The sequence below is a fragment of the Amblyomma mixtum genome, chromosome 6, assembly GCF_055824585.1.
Source record: "Amblyomma mixtum isolate Tamu chromosome 6, ASM5582458v1, whole genome shotgun sequence".
Classification (NCBI taxonomy): Eukaryota; Metazoa; Arthropoda; class Arachnida; order Ixodida; family Ixodidae; genus Amblyomma; species Amblyomma mixtum.
The window spans coordinates 109,505,603-109,530,482 of record NC_143017.1 but is presented as its reverse complement, the minus strand read 5'-3'; the positions used below and the strand labels follow the sequence as shown (position 1 = coordinate 109,530,482).

The window sequence follows — 24,880 nt, the reverse complement described above, 5'->3', positions numbered from 1 at the left end:
ACTGCCCAGTCGGCTCTGCATTGCTCTACTGCGAGGAGTGTCAGAACCACACGGGATGCAGTCGAAGGAAATGGCAAGCGCAGGGCGCCCTTTGTCTGTCTATCTTTTGTCTTTGTCCACTGCGTCGTCTGATCCTGATACCCTTCTGTCAATAACTACGAGGGACAATTTAAACTCAAAGATGTCTATTCACACGTGTACGGTCGCCATCAACGGTGTTTTGGCGTGCAGAAGATCTCGAGAGCCATAAAAGCAAGTCGGAAGGATTTGATAATCGACTTGTGCAGGCCTATTTGCAGTACCTTGTCTCAGCGACGAATGTGGCACAGGGCGTTAAATTCACTCCTTATGTTACGTAAAGATGTTCTCTCAGTTTAGTGATTTGCGCCCGACGCTAGAGTGAAAAATCACTGGAAACACACACACAGAATGAAAATTTTATTTATTAATTACTAGAAGGAATGTGCAGGGAGAAGTTAGTGCACAGCCGAGCCCATACTCTTGATGTGGTTCAGTGGTGGAATCAATGAATGATAGAGTAGCACCTGATGCACGGCAGCTGCACTGAAGAACCCGCCATCGCAACACTTCGTTCTGTTCTCTGATACGTTGAGGTGTACACGCTCACTTCTGAGCTTCTCTTGCCCTTTCCACTCTAAGCTTCCTCTTAATCTCATAGATGCTCATAAAACTAGCAACGCGAAAGCGAGTTCTCTTGTATTGGCTACACCGGGAAGTGTTATCAACTCGATGGCAGCTCTACGGTCGGATCATATATCTTTCCAGCAGTGAAGTTCCGCCCACATACATGACTTACACACACTTCGCTTCCACGACAAGTAAATAGTCCATCGTTAAAGGTTCTCTTGTCGCCTCAAAAAAGTACTAATCACAAGATAAAATCGACGTCAATGTCATTGTGCAATGGAGTGAAAGACTGAAACATTGATTTCGTTTGCAGCTGCGATTAGTTAGCGGAGTAGTACAGTGCGCAGCTGTCTAAGATTTATCGTTGGCGAAATCAATGCCTTTGTGCAATGGAGTGAAAGTTTGAAACATTTGTTTTGTTTACGGCTGAGATTATTTAGCGGAGTAACAAAGTGCGCAACGGTCTAAAATTTATCTTGGCCGAAATCGATGCCTTCGTGTAATGGAGTGAAAGACTGAAGCATTGGTTTCTTTTACAGCTTTGATTAGTTAGCGGAGTAATACAGCGCGCAGCGTTCTAAGATTTATCGTTGCCGTTGGCTGTTTTTTTTTTTTTAACTTCTATCCTACTATAGTTTTAATAAGACAGTGTTAGGCCTTCGTTCATCCTTGGCCGCTTGCATATCGTGTAGCTTGGGCGTGCTTAGCAGGCAGGCTAGTAATTAATTTACTGCATAGTAATTTAATTATTTTTCGCTTTAATTTGTAATGTAATGAATCACTTCACGGCAGTAATCTCCCAGGAGAAGTAATTACTTTCGAGATTATTTTTCGTAAAGCAAGTCACAACTCTTAGTGTCGGTTAGGCTTTGGTCTCTCGTATTTCCGGTACGGCACCTCAGAATCAGGAATGGTGCGTGGCAAGCCTGCGCCAGTTAGGAGAAGACCACGCGTCCGAGACCGCCGGTGTCTTATGTCGTCGGGGCGCTTCTGTGTGTATATGAGAGATAGGCTGGATATAGAGGGCGGAGAGCATCCCACAGGCAACAAGATTTAAGGATGGGCTTGTGGCGCTTTAGGCGCAGATGCGGCACGTCAGAGTTCAAAACGAGCTCGGATAGGCGGTAATGCGCATGCCCGGAAAATTCCCGATCGTTGGTTGCCGCAGTCTATTCGTGGGACCGCAAAAGCAATAAATAACGAAACTGGCTTCGACCGATGGCGACAGTTTCGGGCAGCAAGGCGGAGGGTTCGCTGCTCGTTTCTGTCTGAAGCACAGTGAAAATGACGAGCGCTTTGCCATGATTCTTTTCGTTTTGTTTGTATTGTCTTATGATTGCAATGACCCGTGCTTTAGGAAGGAAATAAGAGGAATAGAAAAATAGGTGGATGAGACGAAATTTGGCTGAAAGACCAAAGAATGTGTGCGTATCGTTTAGTGAGATACGTTTTCTTTCGTTTTGTTTATTTTGTTCTTTTTCGCATAAAAAGGACAGAGTAATCTAAAAGTAATTGCATTACTTTTGGAAAGTAACTGTAATGTAATGTCTGTTCTTTTGGTGAACAGCGATCAGTTATGTAATTTATTTACATTCGTGTGGTTTTCAGAAGAGCAATTCGTAATGCAATTCAATTAGTTTTCAAAACTAATTTTGCCATGAATGGTGCTTAGGCACTAATATGTGGCCGGTGATTACTATCTCTTTATCCTAACACTATAGTGATCATCGGAAACAGCAAGAACTTGTACACAGCCTGAAAGCTATGCGTGGCCACGTGCACATTACATCTATTTCGAGTGCACTTCATCGATATTTGAGGTCCGCTTAGGCAGCTCACGCGTTCGATATATTTTGCTGTCAATGCGCAGTGCCAACGAAAGAAATCGAGCTCCGACACCGCGGAAACGGCAGCGTGGTGGAAGTTCGGGAAGCCGAGAGCCTGGTCATCGCCTGCTGGGTGCGGAACACCAAGCCAGCGGCAGACATCAGGTGGCTGCGGAACGACCTCCCGCTTGCTCAAGGTGAGCCATTCCTGCCAGGGAAGAGCAGCGCACCCTTATAAGAATGGTCTATAGACAGTCTATAGACTTCTTATAGACTCTATTGCCTTCCTATAAATATTTCTTTTTGTCTATTCATAGTCTATTGACATTCTATAGACAAGTCTACTAAAAGTGTATGGCCATAAATCTATAGATTGTCTACGACACTCTATGGCATTTGTATTGCCTATTGACTATTCTCTAGGATTTGTCTATAGAGAGTCTATAGACTTTGTAGACAGAAGTATATGGACACTCTATAGACTGTCTAAGGAAATCTTTGTAGGGGCGCATGTTGCAAAACTTTAAGGCTTGAACGCCACGAGGCTGGTTTCCCGAGCAATATTTAACTTTTGGTCACTTTATGCGACTATTGAACACAACAGTTTGGTTATGCTGCGTTTGGCTAGTTTACTTGCGTGCAGTGTTTGACAAGTGCCGAAGAAACACCGGTGTTGTCGCGAGTCTATCCAGCTGCCTATTTATCTCAGGTTTTTCTTGTTTTGTTTTTATGCTAGAAACTAAGTGCCTTCTAATTTTATCATCCTGAGAGATCACTGGGTAATTCCGTGCTTCCAGACTTCATGGTGCCATTGCCTCGCCTTGCTGTCACGCTTGGCAGAGTCGGCTCTACTCAAATCGCAATTAATGTTGAAATGTGCCGGGATTTGTCTCCTGCAGAGAAAGCTCTGACCAAGAAGAATGCCTCCGGGGAGAAGCTGTTCTCGGTGTACAGCTCTGTCACGCTGTACCCGAAGCTGGACGACAATCGCGCCGTCTACACCTGCGAGGCTACGCACCCGGCCCTCGAGAGCCCGCTGCAAGCGTCGGTCACCGTTAGCGTACTGTGTAAGTCGCGTAGAAAGCAATTATTTTTTCATTTCTAGTCTCCATCTCAAAACTGGCTTCTTAATTTTTCGCATTCCTTCCCGCGAAAAGTTTTCATTTAATGTGGAATTCCTGAAATTTATCAGAGCAACGTCCTATTGGCAAAGGCAGAACGTCAGTACGTAGCCCGGAGCATTTCAATATAAATGCACAATTTATCAAACAACAATAATGAGATTTAAACTCTAGAGAACGGTGCGATATTCCAACGGCAATTGATTTTGGCCCCTACGTAAGTTTTCTTTGTGTGCTGTCCCGCCGCGGTGGCTCAGTGGTTACGGCGCTCGGCTGCTGACCCGAAAGACGCGGGTTCGATCCCGGCCACGGCGGCCGAATTTCGATGAAGGCTAAATTCTAGAGGCCCGTGTACTTTGCGATGTCAGTGCACGTTAAAGAACCCCAGGTGGTCGATATTTCCGTAGCCCTTCACTACGGCGTTCCTCATAGCCTGAGTTGCTTTGGGACGTTCAACTCGAATAAATCAATCTTTGTGTGATAGATACACATCTCTAACTCTACACGTACTCAAGTGAGAGTTTTTGTCCTGTAATGGAAAAATCTTTATTAAAACGTGAGTACTCCTTGACCTGTACAAAGCATAGCCGTTGTCTTCTTATACTTGCCAGTATTTCACCACAGGAGCAAAATCATGCAGCCGTACTGCAGATGGTTGGCATACCATAAAACTTCTGCTGCTTTCAAAACATATTCGATTTCGGCGGTGAACGGAAAAAAGAATCCCATTCGCTCTTAATAGTTTCCATCATCTGTGGCAGGCTCGGCTTCAATGCTTTTCCTTCAGGCAAAAGATTATTTATGACAGAGATGCCGTGACACCTTAGAAGAAGTTTCTTTGCTTTGAAACGGACGCGTAAAGGCATGGTATCTGTACTAGCTTTTCGAGATTCGGGCGCTCTGTTTTCGTAGTGGCTGCCATCAAGGAACCATCACATTGGTCCTTTATTGGACGCAAGCGATGTTTTTAACGCGATAGCGTTGACACTCCTGTTCGGCAGAAAATCCGGCAACGACGGGAGCGGAAACTCTTGAGAAGCAACCTAAGTGGGCCACCTACGTCACGTGATGTGACGTCATCACAACCCGCCCATCGAATTGTGGGCAACCTGCCCAGCCTGGCAGCTGCCAGTTAAATTAAAGATTGCTGGAGAGAGATTGCTCGGGAAGATCAACCTCGTTCTTACAAGCCCCACCAGAGGCTGTGTTTGAAACAGGCACCTGCCGGAGGAGTGGTGCATCACTTAACTGCTGCATCATAGCGACAGGATAGGTACGAGGACTCCCAGTGACCTACCGATGTAGAAAATGCCCATTTCCGCACTTATGGGCATTAACTCATCAACGCTACCGCATCATACCCTTAAGGTGGAGCTTAAGTACCCCGTCCAGTTTTTAAGCATGAAATGCTTTTAGCTCCCGTTGTCGGCATTGTGGTGACGTCACGCCGAGACCGAGAGCCATCATCCGGGCAATGAATTCCACTCATCCGGGCTCTGAAACGAGAACATCCGGGCACCGTACGAGACTTAACGAGATTCAACGAGACTCTCTAAGCCCTCCTACGGGACCGGCATACAAGCGCCGGTTGCTCTCCAAACGAGTCACAAAAAATAACTGCTGCCAGTGTCTTCTCAATGTTTATCAAGATATAAGTCGAGCTGTGCGTTTGATAATGCACGGAATTATAATTTCCGATTTCTAATAACGCGTGGAAAAAGCACATACATGCCACAATACACTTCGTTGCCATACGTGATCTGTTAGGAGCTTTGAGAGAAGGCCGCTTAGAGAAAGAGGGCGAGAAGGGCTTTCGGCGGAAAACTTTCGCTCCCTCCCCAAGGATGGCGCTGCGGTCCCACACTCACGCATGTAAAAGACCGGCCGCTTGGCCTTCAAGCCCTTTCCCCCTCTGGCAGGCAGATGTATACACGCTCGCGGAGTATTCGAACGAGCTGCATATACATTCTTGTCAGGCCTGCGTCTCGTCGTGTCCGCGCACGCTTCTGCATCGTCCTGGATTTCAATGCCGCCACCGTCACAGCTGCTTAAGCCGAGCAATGGAGCCTGTGTTAGGCCCGTAAACATTTCATGCTTACTCTACTCTCGGTTACGGGAGAGGCGCAATTTTTTAGTGCGGAAGCACTACTTCACGAGAGTCTAACCAGCTCACCAATTTTGTGTGAAGCTTGACCTTGATGGTGACCTTGGCCCGTGCAGAAATAATATATATATATATATATATATATATATATATATATATATATATATATATAAAGGAAACATATTTATTCAACTCGACGTTTCGATCGGAAGACCGATCTCGGTCTTCCCATCGAAACGTCGAGAAGATCGGTCTTCCGATCGAAACGTCGAGTTGAATAAATATATTTCCTTTAACGAAGCGTATACTTCGCTATATATTCTTATAAGCAGTCTAGTACTTCACGCTTTCGCAACCTATATATATATATATATATATATATATTGCCGCGACTGGGCGTCGAACCTGAAGCGACGCAAACAGATGAGCTTCGCTGGGCCACTGCACGAGAGCACTACGTTATCACCGTAGCCGATCACGCCTCGTGTTTTAACAGCAGCGCCCTCTCGCGCTGTGCACTGCACATCATCGTTTTTATCAATTTCCATCTGCGGCGCGAACAGATCGGATGAGCTTTAACCTCGATCGGAGCTTAACCTACGTCTAATACTGTCTCCAGACGTGCCCACGACCCAGCAAAGCAAAACAATGAGTCAACCAGGCTAAGCAGACGCTTTTGCAAGTCTACTTGGTTTGACTACGTTAAAACCTTACCACTTTTTTATCGCACACTGAGAGTCGAAGTGCTATATACAAACACGCCGTGTAACGCAAACTCTTGATGCGCACGGTGCTTACGTCATTACGTCTGATACGTGGTGTTTATTTTTCCTTGCGCGCTTTGCAAAATGAGTATTATGACGCTGTTAAGTAAACTTCTTCACGGGCTGGTTGGCAAGCTATTCTTTAAACGGCACGGATAAAGGCAACTACAGAGAAACCTGGGGCTAAAAAGTTAACTGAAACGAATGCAAGGTTCCAAAGGTGTTTTTTTTTTAACTTAGTTACTAGGTTCTTGACTTTATTCGCGCCATTTACTTTTCAAGACCATTTTTACCTTATCCTCTTGAACATAGAGGTGATGAAGAAATTGCTTCCTTGAGACTGTACGTTTTCCCTCATTTTGCATTGAATGCTTCCACTCCGACCTTACTTTTAGAAGGGCTGTTTTTAGTAAGAGGAAATGAGTACTGCTAGTTCCGCAGATCTACTCGAGGGCAAATCGGAACGTCCCTGCTCGGCTTGCCGCAGCTCGGTTGTCGCAGTAAGCGTTCGTTAACAGTTGTGTTCAGGCGTTCATGCGACATCCACTTTGCGCAGACCCTCCGGGCGCGCCCGAGATCGAGGGCTACCATGAGGGCGACATCGTGCAAGTGGGCGACACCCTGACGCTGGCGTGCATCTCTCGCGGCGGCAATCCGCCCGCTGCGCTCACCTGGAGCCGCGACGGCCGGCCGCTCAGGGCGCGCTACAAGTCGGCCACGCGCGAGGCCACCAGCGCCTACACGTTCACGGTGACGGCGGCCGACAACAACGCCGCGTACCGATGCGAGGCCAGCAACCTGGTCACCCTGCAGCCCTCGCAGGCGTCGGTAACGCTCAGCGTGCTCTGTGAGTCCTCGGCCTGTGCTTTTTTTGTGCCATGCTGCTAGCTATACAGCGACAGCTGTTAATGCCACGTTTCTCCTTAATGAGATGTAGGCGTTGTTGGCGTAACACGCCAACTGCAACACGTCACGATGATGACCCTGAATGAAGTGATGTCACACGTGACGTTATGAATACGCGCCACACAGATTGCCCAGAATAATCACCGGTTAGTCCTAACACACTGGCACCTCTTGTGACGTCACAAGACATCCACTAGAGCTTACGAGGCACTTATGGAAGTATAACGGCATAAAAGTGACACAAATGTGTTACAACCGTACCGAGAGGAGGAGGAGAGAGACTTTAATGAACCGTACCGAGAGTTACTAAACACTCCCAATTGGCATCGGCATTTCGCACTACGTCCCTTGAGAATTGGAAATGCCGCAAAGGAACACGTCCGGTCAATTTTTTCGCGAACAGGGCAAGAAAAGCTAACCCTTTGACATTTATAGTAGCGATGTATCCTGCGTGCCCAGTTGTAGATTTCTTCCTCCAAGGGCTGTGAATAAAAACAGTCGGTCCGTATTCGCAGTGTCCTCGGTTGCTCGAGGTCTTCAGAGTTCACAAGGGTAAATTGAAAAGGAAATTGGCGTTCCTTTGATAAGATGGTAGAACTTTGCTTTTAAAAAATCGGCAGGTTAAGCTTAGCTGTTTGACGCAGTGTTCAGTGAGAGCTGCTAAACCGTTCGCTATGCTGCCCATGTCACCCTCGGTTGCATGGTTCTTTCGTCACGAACGCTTGGTTCATTTGACTCACATTGGTACTTTCTCCTCTCTCACTTCGAACAGTGAGAAGCCTGAAGCATGTTACTGACTTCAGTGAGGCACCAGCATGTAGAGGCTCACATAAACAGTTCTCGCTGTAATAGGCCATAAAGAGACTGAAATGCACAAAAGGAGAACAGATTTGCAATTGGTCTTTAACGGCAGTTGCGACTGGCCACAACTGACAAAACTTCGCAGCTGGACGCATGAAATGCAAGCCACCAGGAAGCATTCGATGAGATCTTTGCGGTGGTACGCGCCGATTTCTCATAAAGTTTGTAGTTTCCGTTTAGGTTATGGTGGCAGGTTTTCCTGAGCAGAAGGAAGATGTTAAATGCGCCCTGCGTGAAAACGCAGTCCCGCCCTCGCGCGTCTTCATGACGGCGCCCAAGGAGGCCAAGGCCGGGGACCTGGTGACCGTCTCATGCACCACGGCGCCCAGCAACCCGGCAGCCGAGGTGTCCTGGAGGCTCGACGGCCGGACCGTGCAGCCGGCCTCCGATCAGTCCACGGTGCAGAACAAAAATGGCTGGATCACGTCTTCAAACCTGACCATCACGTTGACAAGGCAGGTATGCCTGCAGCTCTGTCGGGCCATGCTTGGGGCCTGCTTACTCCCCTCTGGGGCGAAGTTTCTCTCGATGTCTTTCATTCGATAATGATTACTTGTGAATCAGTACTGAAGCCTATGAGTTCCAACCTCTGTTTCTTGTTTGCACCTGAGTGGACATGCGACGCAAAAGCCTTCAAATCTAATCAATCCTCATTCAAATAACTTGTTTTTTGGAGGCGAGCACAGTCATTTAATTATCTGAATCGACGTTGTTCGAGATATCGAGCAGAAGCACTTGCTATTGGGCTAGTTGGTTCATAATAAATTTTAATGGCGCAAGGGAACGAACACGGGAATACAGGAAGATAGAAATAGGCGCTCTTTGTATCTTTCTGTCCTCCTGTGTTCGTTCTCTTGCGCCATTCAAATTAATTATGAAAATATCGAGCGTCAGAAATGCGATTTTATAAGCTCCTTGAGTTGGCTATCCCGCATTTTAAATTTAGAAAATGGCGCCGTGTGCATTTTTAATGCACCAAATAGAAGCGCAGTTTGTGCGCTTTATGATGCAGAAGAGGGAGACATGATTGCACTGACAACACCCCGCACAATGACGCCGTTTTGTAAATGTGCAATGCAGGAAAGGCAAGTCAAAGAGCTTACAAAAGCGTGTTTTTTTTTTCTTCACGCTCGATACTTCGAAATTAAAAATTTCAGCTTGCCTTCGACGTTGACAGCCTTAAGCTGGGCCCTAAATCCAGAAATTTTAAAGTTGATTACTTAACTTTTGTTGATTAATCGTCTTTTAGTTTACCTCTATCACGTACATTATGTCTGCCTTGTTCTATAATCCAACTAACAGACCGCACCGGCGTATCCCTCGTTTTTTTTTTTCAGAACAAAAATCTGTAATTGTTAAAAAATAGCCCAGTATGGTATGGTATGGTATGGTATGGTATGGTATGGTATGGTATGGTATGGTATGGTATGGTATGGTATGGTATGGTATGGTATGGTATGGTATGGTATGGTATGGTATGGTATGGTATGGTATGGTATGGTATGGTATGGTATGGTATGGTAAGGCAGATCCTTCTTAGTCTTCGGGCCCTGTGGGCTGAATTTCGTGGCGGATGACGTTCTGCATCAGCGCAAATGCTTTTTCAAAATTTCCCGTTTGGTGGCCCTAATCGTGAAGATTTCTACGTGAAGATTCTACGGGATTTCTACGTTGTGTGTATTGTCTTCGTCTTTTAGCGTCAGTACGTTTTTTGCTTAAACATGTCATGCTACAACCAACTAGCTCAAATCAAAGTATTGCTACGGGCAACGTTGCGTGTGTGACGTACCTCTCCTAGCTACCGTCTGTTGACATTCGCCCTTGTTTGCTAAAAGAAAATTTTTGCAACTTGGCTTTACTCATTTCGAAGAAACGTGTTGCAGTTGTCACTTACAGTCGTTTCTTTAGCCACTCAACGCGCAACGAGTGGTTTCATAACAGTATCTTTAACTTTATTGTATGCTACCGTGACGTCATGTTTTGAAAACATAGTTTTTTGCTTTTTGATTATTTTTTAATTGTGTTGGTAATTATTTTCAATTTTTTTTTTAATCGCAAGTAAGAGAAGAAGGCTCAAGTAATACAATGGGATATTAAAGGCCAAATGTTCAAAACTCCTCCGGAGCACCTCGGCTATGACAGTGTAGTGGAGGGCTGTGGATTAGTCTAGACAACCTGGGATTCCTTAACGTTCGCGGTCATTCCACAGCACGTCGGCAGCTTTGCACATTTGTCTGTTCTTACTTCGTCCCGTCCCTGCGCTGTAACGTGCCTACTTTTTTTGCCATGCACTAACCAGCCCAAATTTTCCCTTCAGCAATCCTTAGCTGTCTCTGTGCTCACCAGTTCACGGCGAAGAACATGGCGGCGCTCTTCGAAACCAGAGATCGCAATGAATCCGCTTTTTCTCTCTCGCTGGGCATTGTAAAACAAATACGAATAGTGCCTCTTGCTCTCGCTCTCTCCTATTTCTTTCACAGTAGCCATGTTTTCGCGGTGGATTGATTTCTTTTAAGAAATGCATGCAGGTTTATTCTCTGCACGACTCCCAATCCTTTGAAGCCATAGTATTAGCTCTAACCAGTACACAAACACAGGGAGGTAAACAAGTAATGCTGAAAAGGAGAAGTAAGAAATTATTCGTTTTTGTATTGTACGCTGTTCTTACCGCGCACGTACCCTTATTGCACTGCCTCTCCTTCGCAGGACCCCGACGTCAAGTCTTTCACCTGCATTGCAGAGAACCAGAAGCTGCAAGCAACAGTCGTCCAAACGGTGACAGTCAAAGTCATATGTAAGACACCGTTCCACCTCAAGTAAACTCCACACCTATCCGCACCTACCTCGAGAGCCGCTAAGGCCCATAGATTGCTCGCTCCGACCTGAATTTCGATACTTCCTCAAGCTGATGATTTTCACTATTACCTTCACCTCATCTTCGCTGATGGTTGCATCCTGATGCTGCGTACGTGCACACGTGGGCGGGAATAAAACGCTCATGGTAAAAAAGTTGCATTTCATTTTAGTTCAGGCTGTACTTTCTCTCGATCTTTTCTGTTTTTAATTCGAGGGACTTGACTTCAGTTAATGCCCACGCCTGCCCACGCCTGCCCACGCCGCCTTATGTAATGCCCACGGGCCCTTAAGGCTTCAATAAATGAAATAAATAAAAATGTGTTTCCAACGAACGAGGAAGGACAAAGTTTCATCTCCTTTAACCAGAGCTAGCGCCCGACTTCTGAGTCAACCACGCAGGGCAGCTCTCAGACGCCACGTAATGGTGACATCTGCAAGTTTTTTCTACGGGTTAGCTGGCCAGTACTTCTTCGTGATGTTGCTCCGTGCGTAGAAGCTGATCCTTTCGAATGAGAAGAACCTGCACACTGACGCATGTACCAGTTATGACTTTCTTTGGACTCGTCAGAGCTAGCTCAACGTATCCAACACCGAGATTCTTTGCGCCGGGGTTTTTTTAGGGCTCTGGCTTTGCTGCGAAAGAATTACCCGTGCGTATCGCTAAATTTGGGATCAGTTACTTCGGTGCAATGCATACCAACGAGCAGGATGATTAGAGGCACTTCTGTTATGCTAACAAACGCCAAGTGGGTATTTTGCTGTGCCTGCTATTGTCCTTACGAAAGGTTTTTAAAGCATTATGTTCCTTGCGCTCGTCCTAAACAACGAGTGTCAGTGAATACGTGTCACTCAGTCACCAAATGCCATGTCTGCTGCAGTGTGTTCAAAGCCCCTAAATGAACTTGCGACCTAGCACTAAACAGAACTCGCAATAGAAGCAGCAAATATTCTTCCACATTTAATAGAGACGTCGGCAAACAGGCCGCCCCACCTGGCGGGCATTTACAATGAATGTGCAAAAATATTTAAAGAAGATTACGATTCTCCCTAATTAAAAATTTAAGTGCAGCTCTGTCGTGGTGTCAGGCTCTGTAGGTTCATTGTTTTGCTTTGCTGGGTCGTCGGCACGTCTGGTGACGATATTTGTTCGATAGTAGCATCAGTTGAAGAAGACGGCGTTGTGCAATGCACAGCGCACGAGAATGTACATATTAGTTCGATGACAATATTAGTAGAAGAAGACGTCGATATGCAATGCGCAGCGCGATAGTGTGTTGTAATTTAACACGGCAATAGCCTAGTGCTCTCGTGCAGTGGCCAGCGAAGCTGATCTGTTCGCAGCACCGTGGGTTCGAATCCCAGTCACGGCAATGTTTATCTTTATTCATTTATGGTTTGGCTCCGTTACACTGAGCCGTTACACGGCTCAATTCACGAACGGGCACTTAAGAGCGGTGCTGTGAAAAATTTCGGCCTGCAGTTGATTTACTCTGCGTCAAAATTGCCAACCGCGCAAATGCGGTCTAGGTAAGGGCTGTTCAGGGCTGTTAAGGGCTGCATAAGGAAGTTCCGCACACAAGGCGAATTATCTGGGTGCGAGCACAAATGGTGAAACCAGTCGTCTGACTAATAGGAAAAAAAAAAACTAAATGTCACTCATTAGGTCGTGCGTTTTGTTCCATCATTCCATAGACGCCTACATTATGCACTAATTACTGTTTTGTTGCCTGCTCTTCGTTTGTTTGTCCTGCGGCTTGAAAGTGTACACTCTTGGCCTTGTTTCTTCGTGATTACTTTTCCACTTCTGAAGAAGTGAAGCGCAGTCCAGCCTCAGACATGTGCCCGTTGTGTTGCAGATCCGCCCCGCGCGCCTGTGATAATCGGCTACGACGAAGGCACCCCTATTGTGGCCAACTCGATACAGCGCATCAAGTGCGTCTCAATCGGGGGAAACCCGCTGCCATCGGTCAAGTGGTACAAGGGCACCAAGGAGGTAACAACGCCGCCACTCCCCCGCGAACGCGTCTGGAAAAGTGTTCGCCACTCGGCCATCAGATTAGAGCGAAGTTCCGACCTCTCGAGCTTGCTGCTCTGAAGCCTGCTTTCGCGGTTAGGCTTGAGCATAAGCCACTATATATGGCGAACCAGATGACGGTCCACTTTGATTTATGAGTGGGCGCTGGAAGCGTCTTCCTTGCTATCCTCCATGTTCACCTTCGACCCTGTTTGAAGCAGACACTGTTTTGACCAGGTTTTTTTTTTTTTTGCCTTTCTGCGATGAATATTACTCTTTCTTGAGCCCGCCCTGATGATTTCGCAATGCAGCGTGTTAGCAAGCGCCCAGAAACCAACTCATTGCCTTTCAGTTTGAAAGTTCGAAAAAAAAAAGAAAGCAAATGCAAAGCTAGTAGGGGCGCATTGCTCAGCACGATTCAAAGAGCCTGCGTAGATCTTTTATCGTCTCCCGGGCCCAAGCTGTGGTTTACTGTCCCGCCGTTCTTTTCTTCTTTCAGTACTCATCGCTGTCTACGGTCACAGGAAGTGGAGTGTCAAGCGTGTTGGAAATCATGGCCCAGCCCGACGACAACCAGGCAACGTTTCATTGCAAGGCCTCCAATTCGGCCACCACGGAGCCCCTCACAACGTCCGTGAAGACAACAGTATTGTGTAAGGAACTCTTCGACATGTTTAAAAATGCACGTGGGACCTGGAAAGTAGCCATGGCAGAGGCGGTCGCCAGAGAAAAGCAAAACAGAAACGGAACGTCAACTAGATCGCGGAAAAAAGTAAGGTGTGGTGGTTTGCAATATCTGAACACAAGGGCGAACCAGCTGCTTCCAAGATGTGATGTCCAATGGGACCACCAGGACCGTTGCTGAACACCGGAGATACTTTCTGTTAGCAATCCCGGGTAACATTTAGTGGATATTGCGATTGAGTGCTGTCGCTTCGTCGTCGTAGAGACAGTTAGATATTCTGCGATTTTTTTTTTCTTTTCTGCATTCTGCTAGCCCCAAGAGCTAGCCCATATGCGGTGCTAGAGTGTGAGTAATAATAGCGCATTGCATTTCTTTTTTTTTTTTTCAGTTCCTCCTAAAGTTGTCTCGATCACGGTGGTTCCTCAAACTCCAAAAGAAGGCGACACGGTAAGAAACACCCGTTTGTTTTATTTTGCAGATATGTTCATTGTGTATCTGCAGATGTCACGGAAATGAGCTATAGGCAACTCCGTCCTAAGTCGCCAGGTGATCATAAGCAAAAGAGCTGCTAAAAAGAGCAAAGAAGAAAAAAAGAAAGTTGTATACTTAGTCTACCGTGGTAGCGTTCAACATTAAAGTAATGTTGTAAAGCTGTTATTCAAGTTGGAGTAACTTTACACGTGACACTCAAATAATATTTTAATGCTGAAAATCGACATTATGCATTTTATCAGAAGCATTTGTTTTGCATTCAGAGTACGCGTAGTGCTTGTGCTCTGTTCGAAGTGTGTTGTTATAGTGTTAAAAATTAACAAATAGTCTTATATTCTGCATAGCCAACATTTCCTTGATGTTAGAACTAAGCATTTTTCTCATTTTTTCGGCTTTAAAGTTTAAATCTTAACTATAATACATCACGGCAAACAAATTTCAAGCATTGTATCCGCGAACTTATCTCAGTGTTCTCAAAGTAAAGATCTTCTTCAACTACCATTATTTTGCAACAAATCTGTTTAGGTTGTGCCTGCCACAGATTGAATGCACAGAGTCATTATTTTCTTCCAAAACTCGGTCTATTACGCTTTAAATGGCGAATCGCCGCATGTGTCCACTGACAACTCCCCAGTGGCACGTGGTATGCAACGAGAGTGTTGTCCAAGTGGTCCGGAGGGTGGGCGGTTTCGAAAAGTGCACCCCGCATTCTGCCGTCTGCTTTGTCGTCTGAATGTTGTCAGATCGCGTCACTCGGTCTCTGTGAATTACATTTCATGCTGCCCTTCTTTTAAAAAAATGATCAACAAAAAACATCTCGGGCTTTGTACTTCGGAAAGGCGACTTAGTAATACAGCGAGTGCGCGAACAGGTCACCTGACCGGGCAGCGCGTTGTTCGCGCAGGTGGTCCTGACGTGCGAGTCCGGCAGCTCGAACCCGGAGAGCAGCATCCGCTGGGAGCGCGACGGTCGCTCCCTCTCCGGCCAGCACCAGAGCCGCGTGGCGGCGCAGCACGGCGGCAAGGCGACGCGCAGCCGGCTGCGCCTCAACGTGACGGCGGCAGACGACGGCGCCACGTTCACCTGCCTCGCCTCCAACCAGGTGCAGCCGGCCGCCAGCGGGAGCCTGGCGCTGCGCGTGCGACGTAAGGGCCCTTCGCCGCAACAATAAAAGGGTGCCGGCCAGCCTGCTTCTCTCTGCTGCCGCCGGACAGATCGCGGCTGCAGTGGGTGCCCAGGCTGGGACACGAGGAGACCGCTTGCCGACGAACACAGCACCGTGCTCCCTCGCGTCCATGCGTGGCGACGCTGCAGTCGCGTTATTCCGGCCTGCGTGCAACACCAGTGCGGAAAACCCTAGCGCCGCCCTCGATCCGAGCTTCATTACGACAAATTAACCCTCTAGGCTCAAGAGCACTTTCTTGTGTCCTACACCTGGCTGAAGCTCGCGTACCTTGTGAAGGGCCTGTTGTACTGACTAGCACGAGCCGGGAACTTTTTCCTTAGTTTTCTGGCTTAGTCCCAGAATAGTTTTTGCACCATTTGAGCAAACATCGGCTTCCAGAAGTCTCCTCTGAAAAACATCATTCTCTAGCGCTCTCAGTGGCGGTTATCTGCAAAAAGAAAAAAAGATTTCATTAGTGTACACCGTTTTACCTCCTCGTTTCAATGCTGATATCCAGAGAGAGCTTCGGCTGCGATTTTAGTGTCTTAATTCCTAGGAATTGAAGAAGAGGGGCATTGACGCCGGTTATAGTGGCATGACAACGGGCTTTTATTACTGCGGTGTCCTTTGCTCGGCACTGATAGAAAATAGGCTGCTTTTCCTGCGTGTGTAGAGATTCAGGCACAATGTGTAGGCATGCCTCCAGTATGTATGCCACCTTCAGCTGCAAGAAGGCAACACGTGAATTGGTCTACGAGCATGACACCATTTGCAAGAAACTGTATCGGCAGTAACAGCTTCAGACGAGAACAGGAGCTAACGAACTCGGCGTGCTTCGTGTTGTAGTAGTCTTCTTTCCTACAATAGTTGGCAGTGGATTGTTTACTTGCGTTGCAGGTTTAAGGAACTCGCATTTACTGCGGCGTACAGGATGACATTTGAAACCGCGTCGGGACTCGTGTAAACAAAAGCTATTCCCAGTGTTTGATCCTCGCTTCTAGGAAAATTCTATAGCATACATACTGAAACAAGGTGTTTTTGACGGAAATGTTGCAGCTTTGAAGTGAAGTGTATGGGAGAAACTTGTAAGTTAAGCGACACACTAGACACGAGGCCTTGGAGACGGCCTTTCATTTTGTTAACATCTATCTACATAGCGAAGGAATGCCACCATTAAAACCAGTACGAACAAACAAGCGGAACAAAGACACTTTTAGAACAGGGCTTCCAGAAGGAGATGAAAACTTTAGTCGAAATAAAATGACAATGAAGTGTAATCAACACATATGTCCATATTCATCAACAGAGCCTCATGATATTAAAACGCAGTATTCTGACTGCGCTGGCAAATCATTCCTGTCGATCAAGTCTGAACACCAAATAAACCTTAAATACTTTGGCAAGTTGCGACAGAGCACTACCACTGCGATAGTTCTGCACTTAACACTGTTGAATGTTTAGCATCTTGGACGATACACGACGGTGTCGGGCTGTTTTAATGGTGGCCGGGTGCCGAAGCAGTTGGCATGTGTGGGCGCCGATCTCGACAATGCACTTTGCCTGCCCATCTTTCGCTTCACTCGTGCTCAAATTGGCGATACCCGATGGCGTTTGCAGGCGAGGTCTAAGAGCTGGCCTGTGCTTTTGGTTTTCCCAGACAAGCCACTGTTCCTGCACCCGCCCGCCCCAAAACACGAGGTCAAGCAAGGCGACAGCGTCGTGCTGAACTTGTCCGCGAAGGCTTACCCTTCGAAGATAAGCTACTCGTGGACCAAGGAGGGCGCTCCGCTGCCAGAGGAATCGTGGCGGGAGACGCGTAGGGTTTTCCACCGCGCCTCGGCACTCGTCATCGGGCGCGCGCTGAAGGAGGACAGCGGACGCTACGAGTGCGAGGCCAGGAACAGCGTGGGAGCCGTCAGAGCGGTGCTTCTTCTCAAAGTGCGCTGTGAGTACTTCACGAGTGTAGAACATCTTACGTGTTGCTGGTGCGGCAAACCGCACTTAAAATCTCGCCGCAGAACAGAGGTGGACTGAAAGTTAAGACGCACAGAACGCTAACTTCCAATAACGCTTGTTGGTGTTTAAAACTGCGGTCGAAACCCTTGCTGAAAGTTGTCAGAAAGGTTGGTAGAAGTTACCATCGTGTGAGCGTGCTCTTGAACCTTCCGTTCGCGTCTGTTTTGCGGGTCGATTATAAGTTCTGTATACTACAAAGTAGACTCTCTGTCTTTTCTAGTCGGGCTGAACAGTTTTCAGCACGCTGCAAAAAAAAAAAGCAGCAAATTAGTCAGGGATTGACGGTTAACAAGTAACATGCACATCGTTTCCACGTAGAAACGAAGTCTCCGTGACCCTAGTTTCGGAGAAGTGTTACCACAAAAACCTAGTGGCTGCGATTGCGCTTCCATTTATTTGCAAATCAGTGCGACGCTCGTGCGCTCTGCACAAGTGTGACGCCGACTGTACGCTTGCGCTGATGCCCGATGATTGCCGGCGGGAGTTGATGAATACCTTTCGACGAGAGGCGACTGAGCGAGTGGGCTTACCTTCATCTCATAAATGATGCGAGAAAATTGGTAGTGGAAGTGAATAAACACAGTAGAGGCGCTGCTTGTCTTGGAAAGCCATTCACCAACCCCGCCGTCAAATCTCCTTAGCTGTCTGCACGAGCTGTCTTTGTCGAAGCCAAGGGCACCATAACAGCTGTTGGCTGCGCGATTCTCGGCAGATTTCTCCTGGTAGGCGGGCTCCACCCACCAAGGGTGGACAACAGGAGAAGCATACACTCAGGGTCGCCTGATGCGCATCGATTCTGCTCTCGTATGTGTGGTATGCGCACTTTGTTGAAAATGTTAATTGGTAAGGATTCCATTGAATGAATCTGTTACGGCAGCCCTGTTTACGAGCCCTCGGGGAACGCGCAGTTTGTCTCCTTCACTGGTTGATCACAATGTCGGAGCAGAGCTCGTGTTGGATTCCGCGTGTGCTGCCTTGTCTTTCACGTGCTATCGCTTGTGCAATGATAAGTACGAGCACTCCCGGCAGGAAGTTTCTCTATCCACTCAAATCTTAACCTACTTTCGGAGGCGTTGCCGGAGCTCCGAGTCCCCTATAGCGCCACCCCCGAAAGACACGGGTTCGATCCCGGCCGCGGCGGTTGAATTTCTTTGGAGGAGAAATTCTAGAGGCCCGTGTGCTGTGCGATGTCAGTGCACGTTAACGAACCCTAGGTGGTCGAAATTTCCGAAGCCCTCCACTACGGCGTCTCTCATAGCCTTAGTCGCTTTGGGACGTTAAACCACATAAACCAAACCAAACCTATAGCACCGCCATTGGGAATATCGTTATAAACTTGTTTCACGTCTCAGCAGTCATATCACATTACCCTTTCCCAAACAGCAACAAGAGCCCCAATATACCCTGCATTTTTTGTGACGGTACCTACAGTTTCAAGCATGCCAGAGAGCTACACCCTGCAAGTATCTGTAACGTGCACCGCTATCATCAAGAGCGAAGTAATGTTAGCAAAGGTGGTGGATGTTTGGTTTGTACTCTTATTCATCTCTTTTGCCAGTTGCCTTATATAACTAGCGAGTGCACTTCTCGTTATTTTTATGTTTATAAAATTCGGCGCAATTTTCTCGATGTTTATTTGAGAAGGCAGTTTTCGTTTTTTTTTTTGGTAAATGGTTTGGTTTAATTAGGGTTTAACGTCCCGAAGCAACTCAGGCTATGAGGGACACCGTTGTGAAGGGCTCCGAAAATTTCGACCACCTGGGGTTCTTTAACGTGCACTGACATCGCACAGCACACGGGCCTCTAGAATTTCGCCTTCATCGAAATTCGGCCACCGCGGCCGGGACCGAACTCGCGTCTTTCGGGTCAGCAGCCGAGCGCCGTAACCACTGAGCCACCGCGGCGAGGCTATTTTGGTAAATGTTATTTCCTGCGGGCGAATTTTAAAAATAAGGTATTTCTGTTCGGCCAAAAGTTACTGAGGTTGAACTTGCCGTTTTTGACAGCCTGAGAAATCAATTTGCAAGCAATTAGCAGAAAAATGTTCGTTAATCACTGATAAAGCACTTAATTTGAGCTTGCAGACAGAGATACTATCGACAGTAAAGAAAGCAATGCAAATTCAATGAGGGAACTGTTAGATAAAAACTGAAACGGCAGTTGATTTCTGAAAGGTTGATTGCCAAACTTACCGCTGATAGTTGTGCTAGGTTGTGCGAGATGCCGGGGCATCACTTAGTCATCGTGTTGACTACAGCTATGGAACTGCAGCTTAACTATCGTGATAGCTATAATTTTTTCGTTACGCTTACGCACGCTGTCCAGTGTCTTTACATGCAGCGAAGAAAACCTTATTCACCAACTAACTTCCCTAGGCGGGTGATGACAGTGAACAGCGCTGCGCCAGCAGATGATGATGGCGAACAGTGTAAGCCTCCCAGTCTGCAGAGGCGTCTAAGGAAGAGGAGCATTAATTCAAAACACACAATTGATCTAGTTATTCCAAAGGCACGAAGTCTCACCACTCCCCTGGCGTCCGCTGCCTCGGATTAGGGACGTTGGCAATAAAAGTTTTTCATCACCACCTGGCTTCCACACTTCGTTTCCTTCTCTGACCGAGTGTAACTTCTAGTATTTAGCTACCTAGTTGCGGTGTGTGCATCAAGGGCTCAGACCTTTTTTGGTTAAAACCGATTTTTCAGAATTTATTTCGGCGTACATTTATCGTCTTTTTTTTTCGGTTTAAGCCGAAAAGTGCAGTCCCTATATATGCTGTAGGGGCTCTGACACAAAAATAGAAACAAAAATAGCGAACCCCCCGCCCCCCTCCCCTTCTGAATCATGAATAAAAAGATTACGGTCAAACATATATAACGGACAAAGAAAGTGCTTCCACAGCTCTTAACGGGGCCATTCCCGCTGTATAAATAAGTACTACTTGCGCAATCATGCAATTTCTTCGCTTAATCGCTTGCTCAAACACGAGTCAGCAAACCTACCGACCTTTCATGGTAAGTATGGCTCTTCGCTTTTGGTTTCACTCTAGGAATTCAGAGGTTATAACATCCGACCGTGCGCAAAACTTGGAGCTCATGTTTGAAGACCTGCTTCAGGCAATATCGAGCAGGGTTCCCGAAAATTATTTAATTATTTTTAAGTTATTGGGTTCAACGAGGGATATTTGAGATCTCTATTCTACCTTTGTAATGTGTTATTAATATGAATAAGAAAACTTACATCGTTATACACGTGAATGACCTGAGTTTGCATTTTTTCCTTCACAATTTTGAACCTCACAGAGCGCTTTAAGGCAGTTTTTATGACATTGTGACTTGCCTTTTCGTAAAAAGTACAACGTACGTCGGAGAATCGTGTGCGCAGGAAGGAGTATTTCAAATATTAACGGCAAAAAAAAAAAATGCAGAACCGTACGCTGAAGTTAACTAGGCTTGGATGGACTTAAGGCCTGTCTTTAACTGCTAACAGTCCGCCGCTGTCCCGTCGACATCTCCGTCTAGTCCTACGCCCCCTTCCCTGGCGTTCGCTTTCGAAACACCTAATTAGCGCAGGCACCGCACTAGACGTGAAGATGAAATCGCTTACACGAGTGCTAAGTTGAATTTTATTTTTACTGCGTGTTACACGTATGCACTAACAATCAGGATGAATGACACACCTTCGTCCTTCCATCCCCACACTCAAGAAGATCAACTTCTGTCCTAGTGAAAGATGTATAGATTTGAATAGGTAAGCAAACAGGATTATGGCACGTTTGGCTTTGTAGGATTAACGTCCCAAAAGGACTCCGGCTATGATGGACGCCGTTGTGGAGGGCTCTGTGCAAATTTGACCCCCTGGGCCTGTTTAATATGCACTGAGATCGCACAGTAAACGAAAGTCTCGGGTTCAGTACCGCCAACGGCGATTGCATTTTGATGGAGACAAAATACTAGAGGCCCGTGTGCTGTGAGATTTCAGTGAATGTTAAGAACCCCAGGCAGTCGAAATTACCCGGGGCCCTCCACTACGGCGTCCCTCATAACTTGAGTCGCTTTGGAACATTAATCCTATAAAGCCAAACCAAATGTGCCTTAACCTTATTTGCTGACTTAATCAAGCCTATACACATTTTTCAACGGGGATATCACAAAACTCCCTCGTGTACACGGGTTTCTGTGAGGATCCAAGATGCTGCACTTTCGCATTGTCGCGCTCCAAGCGAGCTTGTCTGAAGCCGAGTGGACGCTTGTTGCAGACCCCGCCAGCATCACCAAGATCACCGAGCAGGTGCTTGCCGGCGCCGGCGAGAACGCGTCGTTCGCGTGCGCCGCCGACGCGGACCCGCTGACCGACGACGTGGTCGGCTGGCGGCGGCCGGGCTTCGACCTGCGGCGGCGCACGCGGCTGCTCCTGGAGCGCGGCCGAGCGTTCCTCACGGTGCTCAACGTGACGCGGGGCGACGAGGGCCTCTTCGAGTGCGTCGCCCACAACGGACTCGGCAGCCAGGTCTCCCGCGCCGCGCGGCTCGTCGTCAAGTGTGAGCGCACGTGGTTTTCTTTTTTTTTTTGTCTTTTTCTTCATATTCTATGCAGACAGGGACAGCGGACTTCTAAATGCTTATCTCTCTTACTTCGGATGTACCCTGATACAGGTGTGGTGTGGCCTCGATTCAGTGTTATGTTATCACAATGGACGTCGAAAAAAAGAGATAGTCAAGGAGTGGCTGAGGCTCAGGAACTATTGAGGCAATCGATAGGAGGTACAACCAAGCGAAGAGGTGCAATAAAGACAACCAGTTTTTTGTCAATCGCCTAATAGGATAATTTCGCTCAGATTTGCTCAGCCTCAGACTCTCTTGTGCTAGCTCCAGCTTGGCAACGCCGGTGTTTTTTTTTTTTTCTACATTTTGAGTTGATAATCGCATCCCATTCATTAGCGTCCCCTCCTTCCGGTATAAAAGACCATTCTTCAAAATACTGAGTAGAAGTGTTTCAAAGCCGGAGAAACCAAGATACCGCAACTGGCTTTTGGACAAACTGTGACGTCACGGATACTGTCTTAAAATTTATCGTGAGTGCGTTGACTGGCTAAACAAACAGGTTTAGGTTGTTAGCTACTGGTGATTAACTTTGCAACCCTGCTGCCGGTAATTGCTCCACCGAAGCGGCACCTAGATATTAATTAAAATGGGATATTTTCGGCATAGACCTGTGGCATGGCAGATCTACACCGGAATGCGCCCAATCCCCTCAAATGTCGACTCCTATTGTGACCCTCTAGAGGTTACATTCTCTAAAAAATTTTAGACGAAGGTGGGAAACCTGATGTCTGTATAAGTAATGTCCGTGCGGATAAACGAGGTCTTGCAGCGCGTGCAGCGACTGCCCTCTTGAGGGAAGCGATTAAAACACGCCTTTCCGCATTGAAATCTGGGCAGCACATGAAGTACTGTTTTACATCACCGCACACGCCACATAATAAACAAGACGATGCCAGGTCCGTCTTCTGCATCCAAGCTGGGGCGTGAGCCGGACATTGTTTGAACGCATCGCATCACCTACAACATGTATACCTTGCTCAGAGCTTATCGCCACGGCGTGAAAATACATGCAACAAGTTATGTAGAAGATTCATGATAGTTCAACAGCCCAAACAAACAGGACAGAGTAGTCTGTGCTGTTTGTTTGCGCTGTTGAACTATCATCAATTGTTACGAACTCGCCAAAACTACCGTTCTTCTTCAGTTGATGTAGAAAATTAAATGACATTTCGAGTCCATCTTGGAAATCTCAAGCAATAGGAAAAATCACGCCTATGGGAAGGAATTGTAAACAGGCGTGAGATACATGGTCACTCTGCGAGTTTTTGTCCAAGCAAGTCTCGATGTGCCCCAAATCATAATTGTAAGGCACGTCATTGCGTTAAAAGGACACTGAAGACAAGTCGTGTCAATTTTCGTTCTTAGTATAAATAAATTCAGGGCCCTTTCTAGTTATGTTGATGTGTTGATGATGTTGAGAAATACGTATCTCTTGCTGATAAAATAGGATTTAAATAATTTCCCACCGCTTTATTCGAACTTGTAAAGTCGAGACCGAAAAGAACTCCGTGATCCCTTTTGGAAGGTAATGGCGGTGTAGCCTAGTCTCAGTGATCGAATAAAAAGCTGTATTGGCGCACTACAATTTGTGTGTGGGAACGGCCAGTGTTGAAGACACCTGTATTTTTTTTTTAATTTCGAAGCCTCTAAAAGGTCGCTTTTCACTGAAATCAGCCTCTGCTTTTACAGAGCGAATAATACAAGCTCACTTCAAACAGTCCTCGGAGTACCATTAAAGGCTCGCTTCGGGAAAATTGGTTGTCAGAAAGGAACAGCAGCTTCGACAAACATTCAGCTATCACATCCAGTGATTGTTCAAGGAGCCATGTTGCTGTTCCTCTGACAAAAATTTCTGTAAACAGTATATGACTGTCCATAAACTTCTGTCAATAAAGTCTATAGACTTTCTACAGACAAGTCCTATCGACTAGTCTCTAGATAAGACAAATCATATAGGCAGTCTATTGACAACCTATAGGTTTATGGCCGTACACTTCAGTAGAATTTTTCCGCCACGGTGGCTCAGTGGTTAAAGCGCTCCGCTGCTGGCCCGAAAGACGTGGGTTCAATCCCGGCCACGGCGGCTTAATTTCGATGGAGGCGGAATTCTAGAGGCCCGTGTACTGTGCGATGTCAGTGCACGTTAAAGAACCCCAGGTGGTCGAATTTTCCGGAGACTTCCACTACGGCGTCCGTCATAGCCTAATACCCGTGCCACACGCGCACAAGAAATGGCAGTAAATGCTTAAGGCCTTAAGTTTGTTAATGACATTATTTTTGGAGTTGGTGCTACACGTCCACATTTAATGCCATTATCGAAAGTGGCGATGACGATAACGCTTGCAAGGTGGTCAAAAGTTTCATCTGAATATAAACATTCCTAATGAGTATAATATATCGGGAATGTTGTTCAAATGTAATGTGAAAACGACTTTCCAGAAAATACGGCTGTTCCTGCTTTACAAGTCGAAAAAGTAGCCATAAACTCACATGTCAGCACATAAGTCGAGAGTACCTGTCAATAAGGCTGGTTAAAATGGCTCTCTTTGCAACGAAAATGCGATATAGATGCCTCATCTGACTGAAAGTTAAGAATCAACCATTTCCTACTGGCTAGGAAGTTGTTACTAACAAAGCTGCACGCTTTTCTGCGTGTGGAATGGGAACGAGAGTACACATTGCACGGGCGAATGAGTTGTGGCGAACTCAGTAGGTCGCGAATGGCAGTAAGGCTAATGCCATTAAATTTATGCGTGTGGCACCACACGAATGCCATTAAACTTAAGGCAGTAAGCACTTAATGGCATTAAATCTGTCCGTGT

At 46.7% G+C, this 24,880-nt stretch overlaps 1 protein-coding gene across 1 annotated transcript in view; it reads left to right on the top strand.

Annotated features, from left to right (window-relative positions):
- The window catches only part of LOC149340008 (nephrin-like), a 45,413-nt gene that overhangs the window by 11,721 nt on the left and 8,812 nt on the right, over positions 1-24,880 (top strand). Inside the window, exons 5-15 of the mRNA XM_089548749.1 lie at positions 2,519-2,671; positions 3,374-3,541; positions 7,020-7,310; positions 8,475-8,689; positions 10,937-11,024; positions 12,943-13,079; positions 13,600-13,753; positions 14,174-14,232; positions 15,182-15,422; positions 17,100-17,387; positions 21,714-21,995. Of these exons, the coding sequence (XP_089404875.1) occupies positions 2,519-2,671; positions 3,374-3,541; positions 7,020-7,310; positions 8,475-8,689; positions 10,937-11,024; positions 12,943-13,079; positions 13,600-13,753; positions 14,174-14,232; positions 15,182-15,422; positions 17,100-17,387; positions 21,714-21,995 (2,076 nt within the window). The remainder of the gene's footprint in view (positions 1-2,518; positions 2,672-3,373; positions 3,542-7,019; positions 7,311-8,474; positions 8,690-10,936; positions 11,025-12,942; positions 13,080-13,599; positions 13,754-14,173; positions 14,233-15,181; positions 15,423-17,099; positions 17,388-21,713; positions 21,996-24,880) is intronic.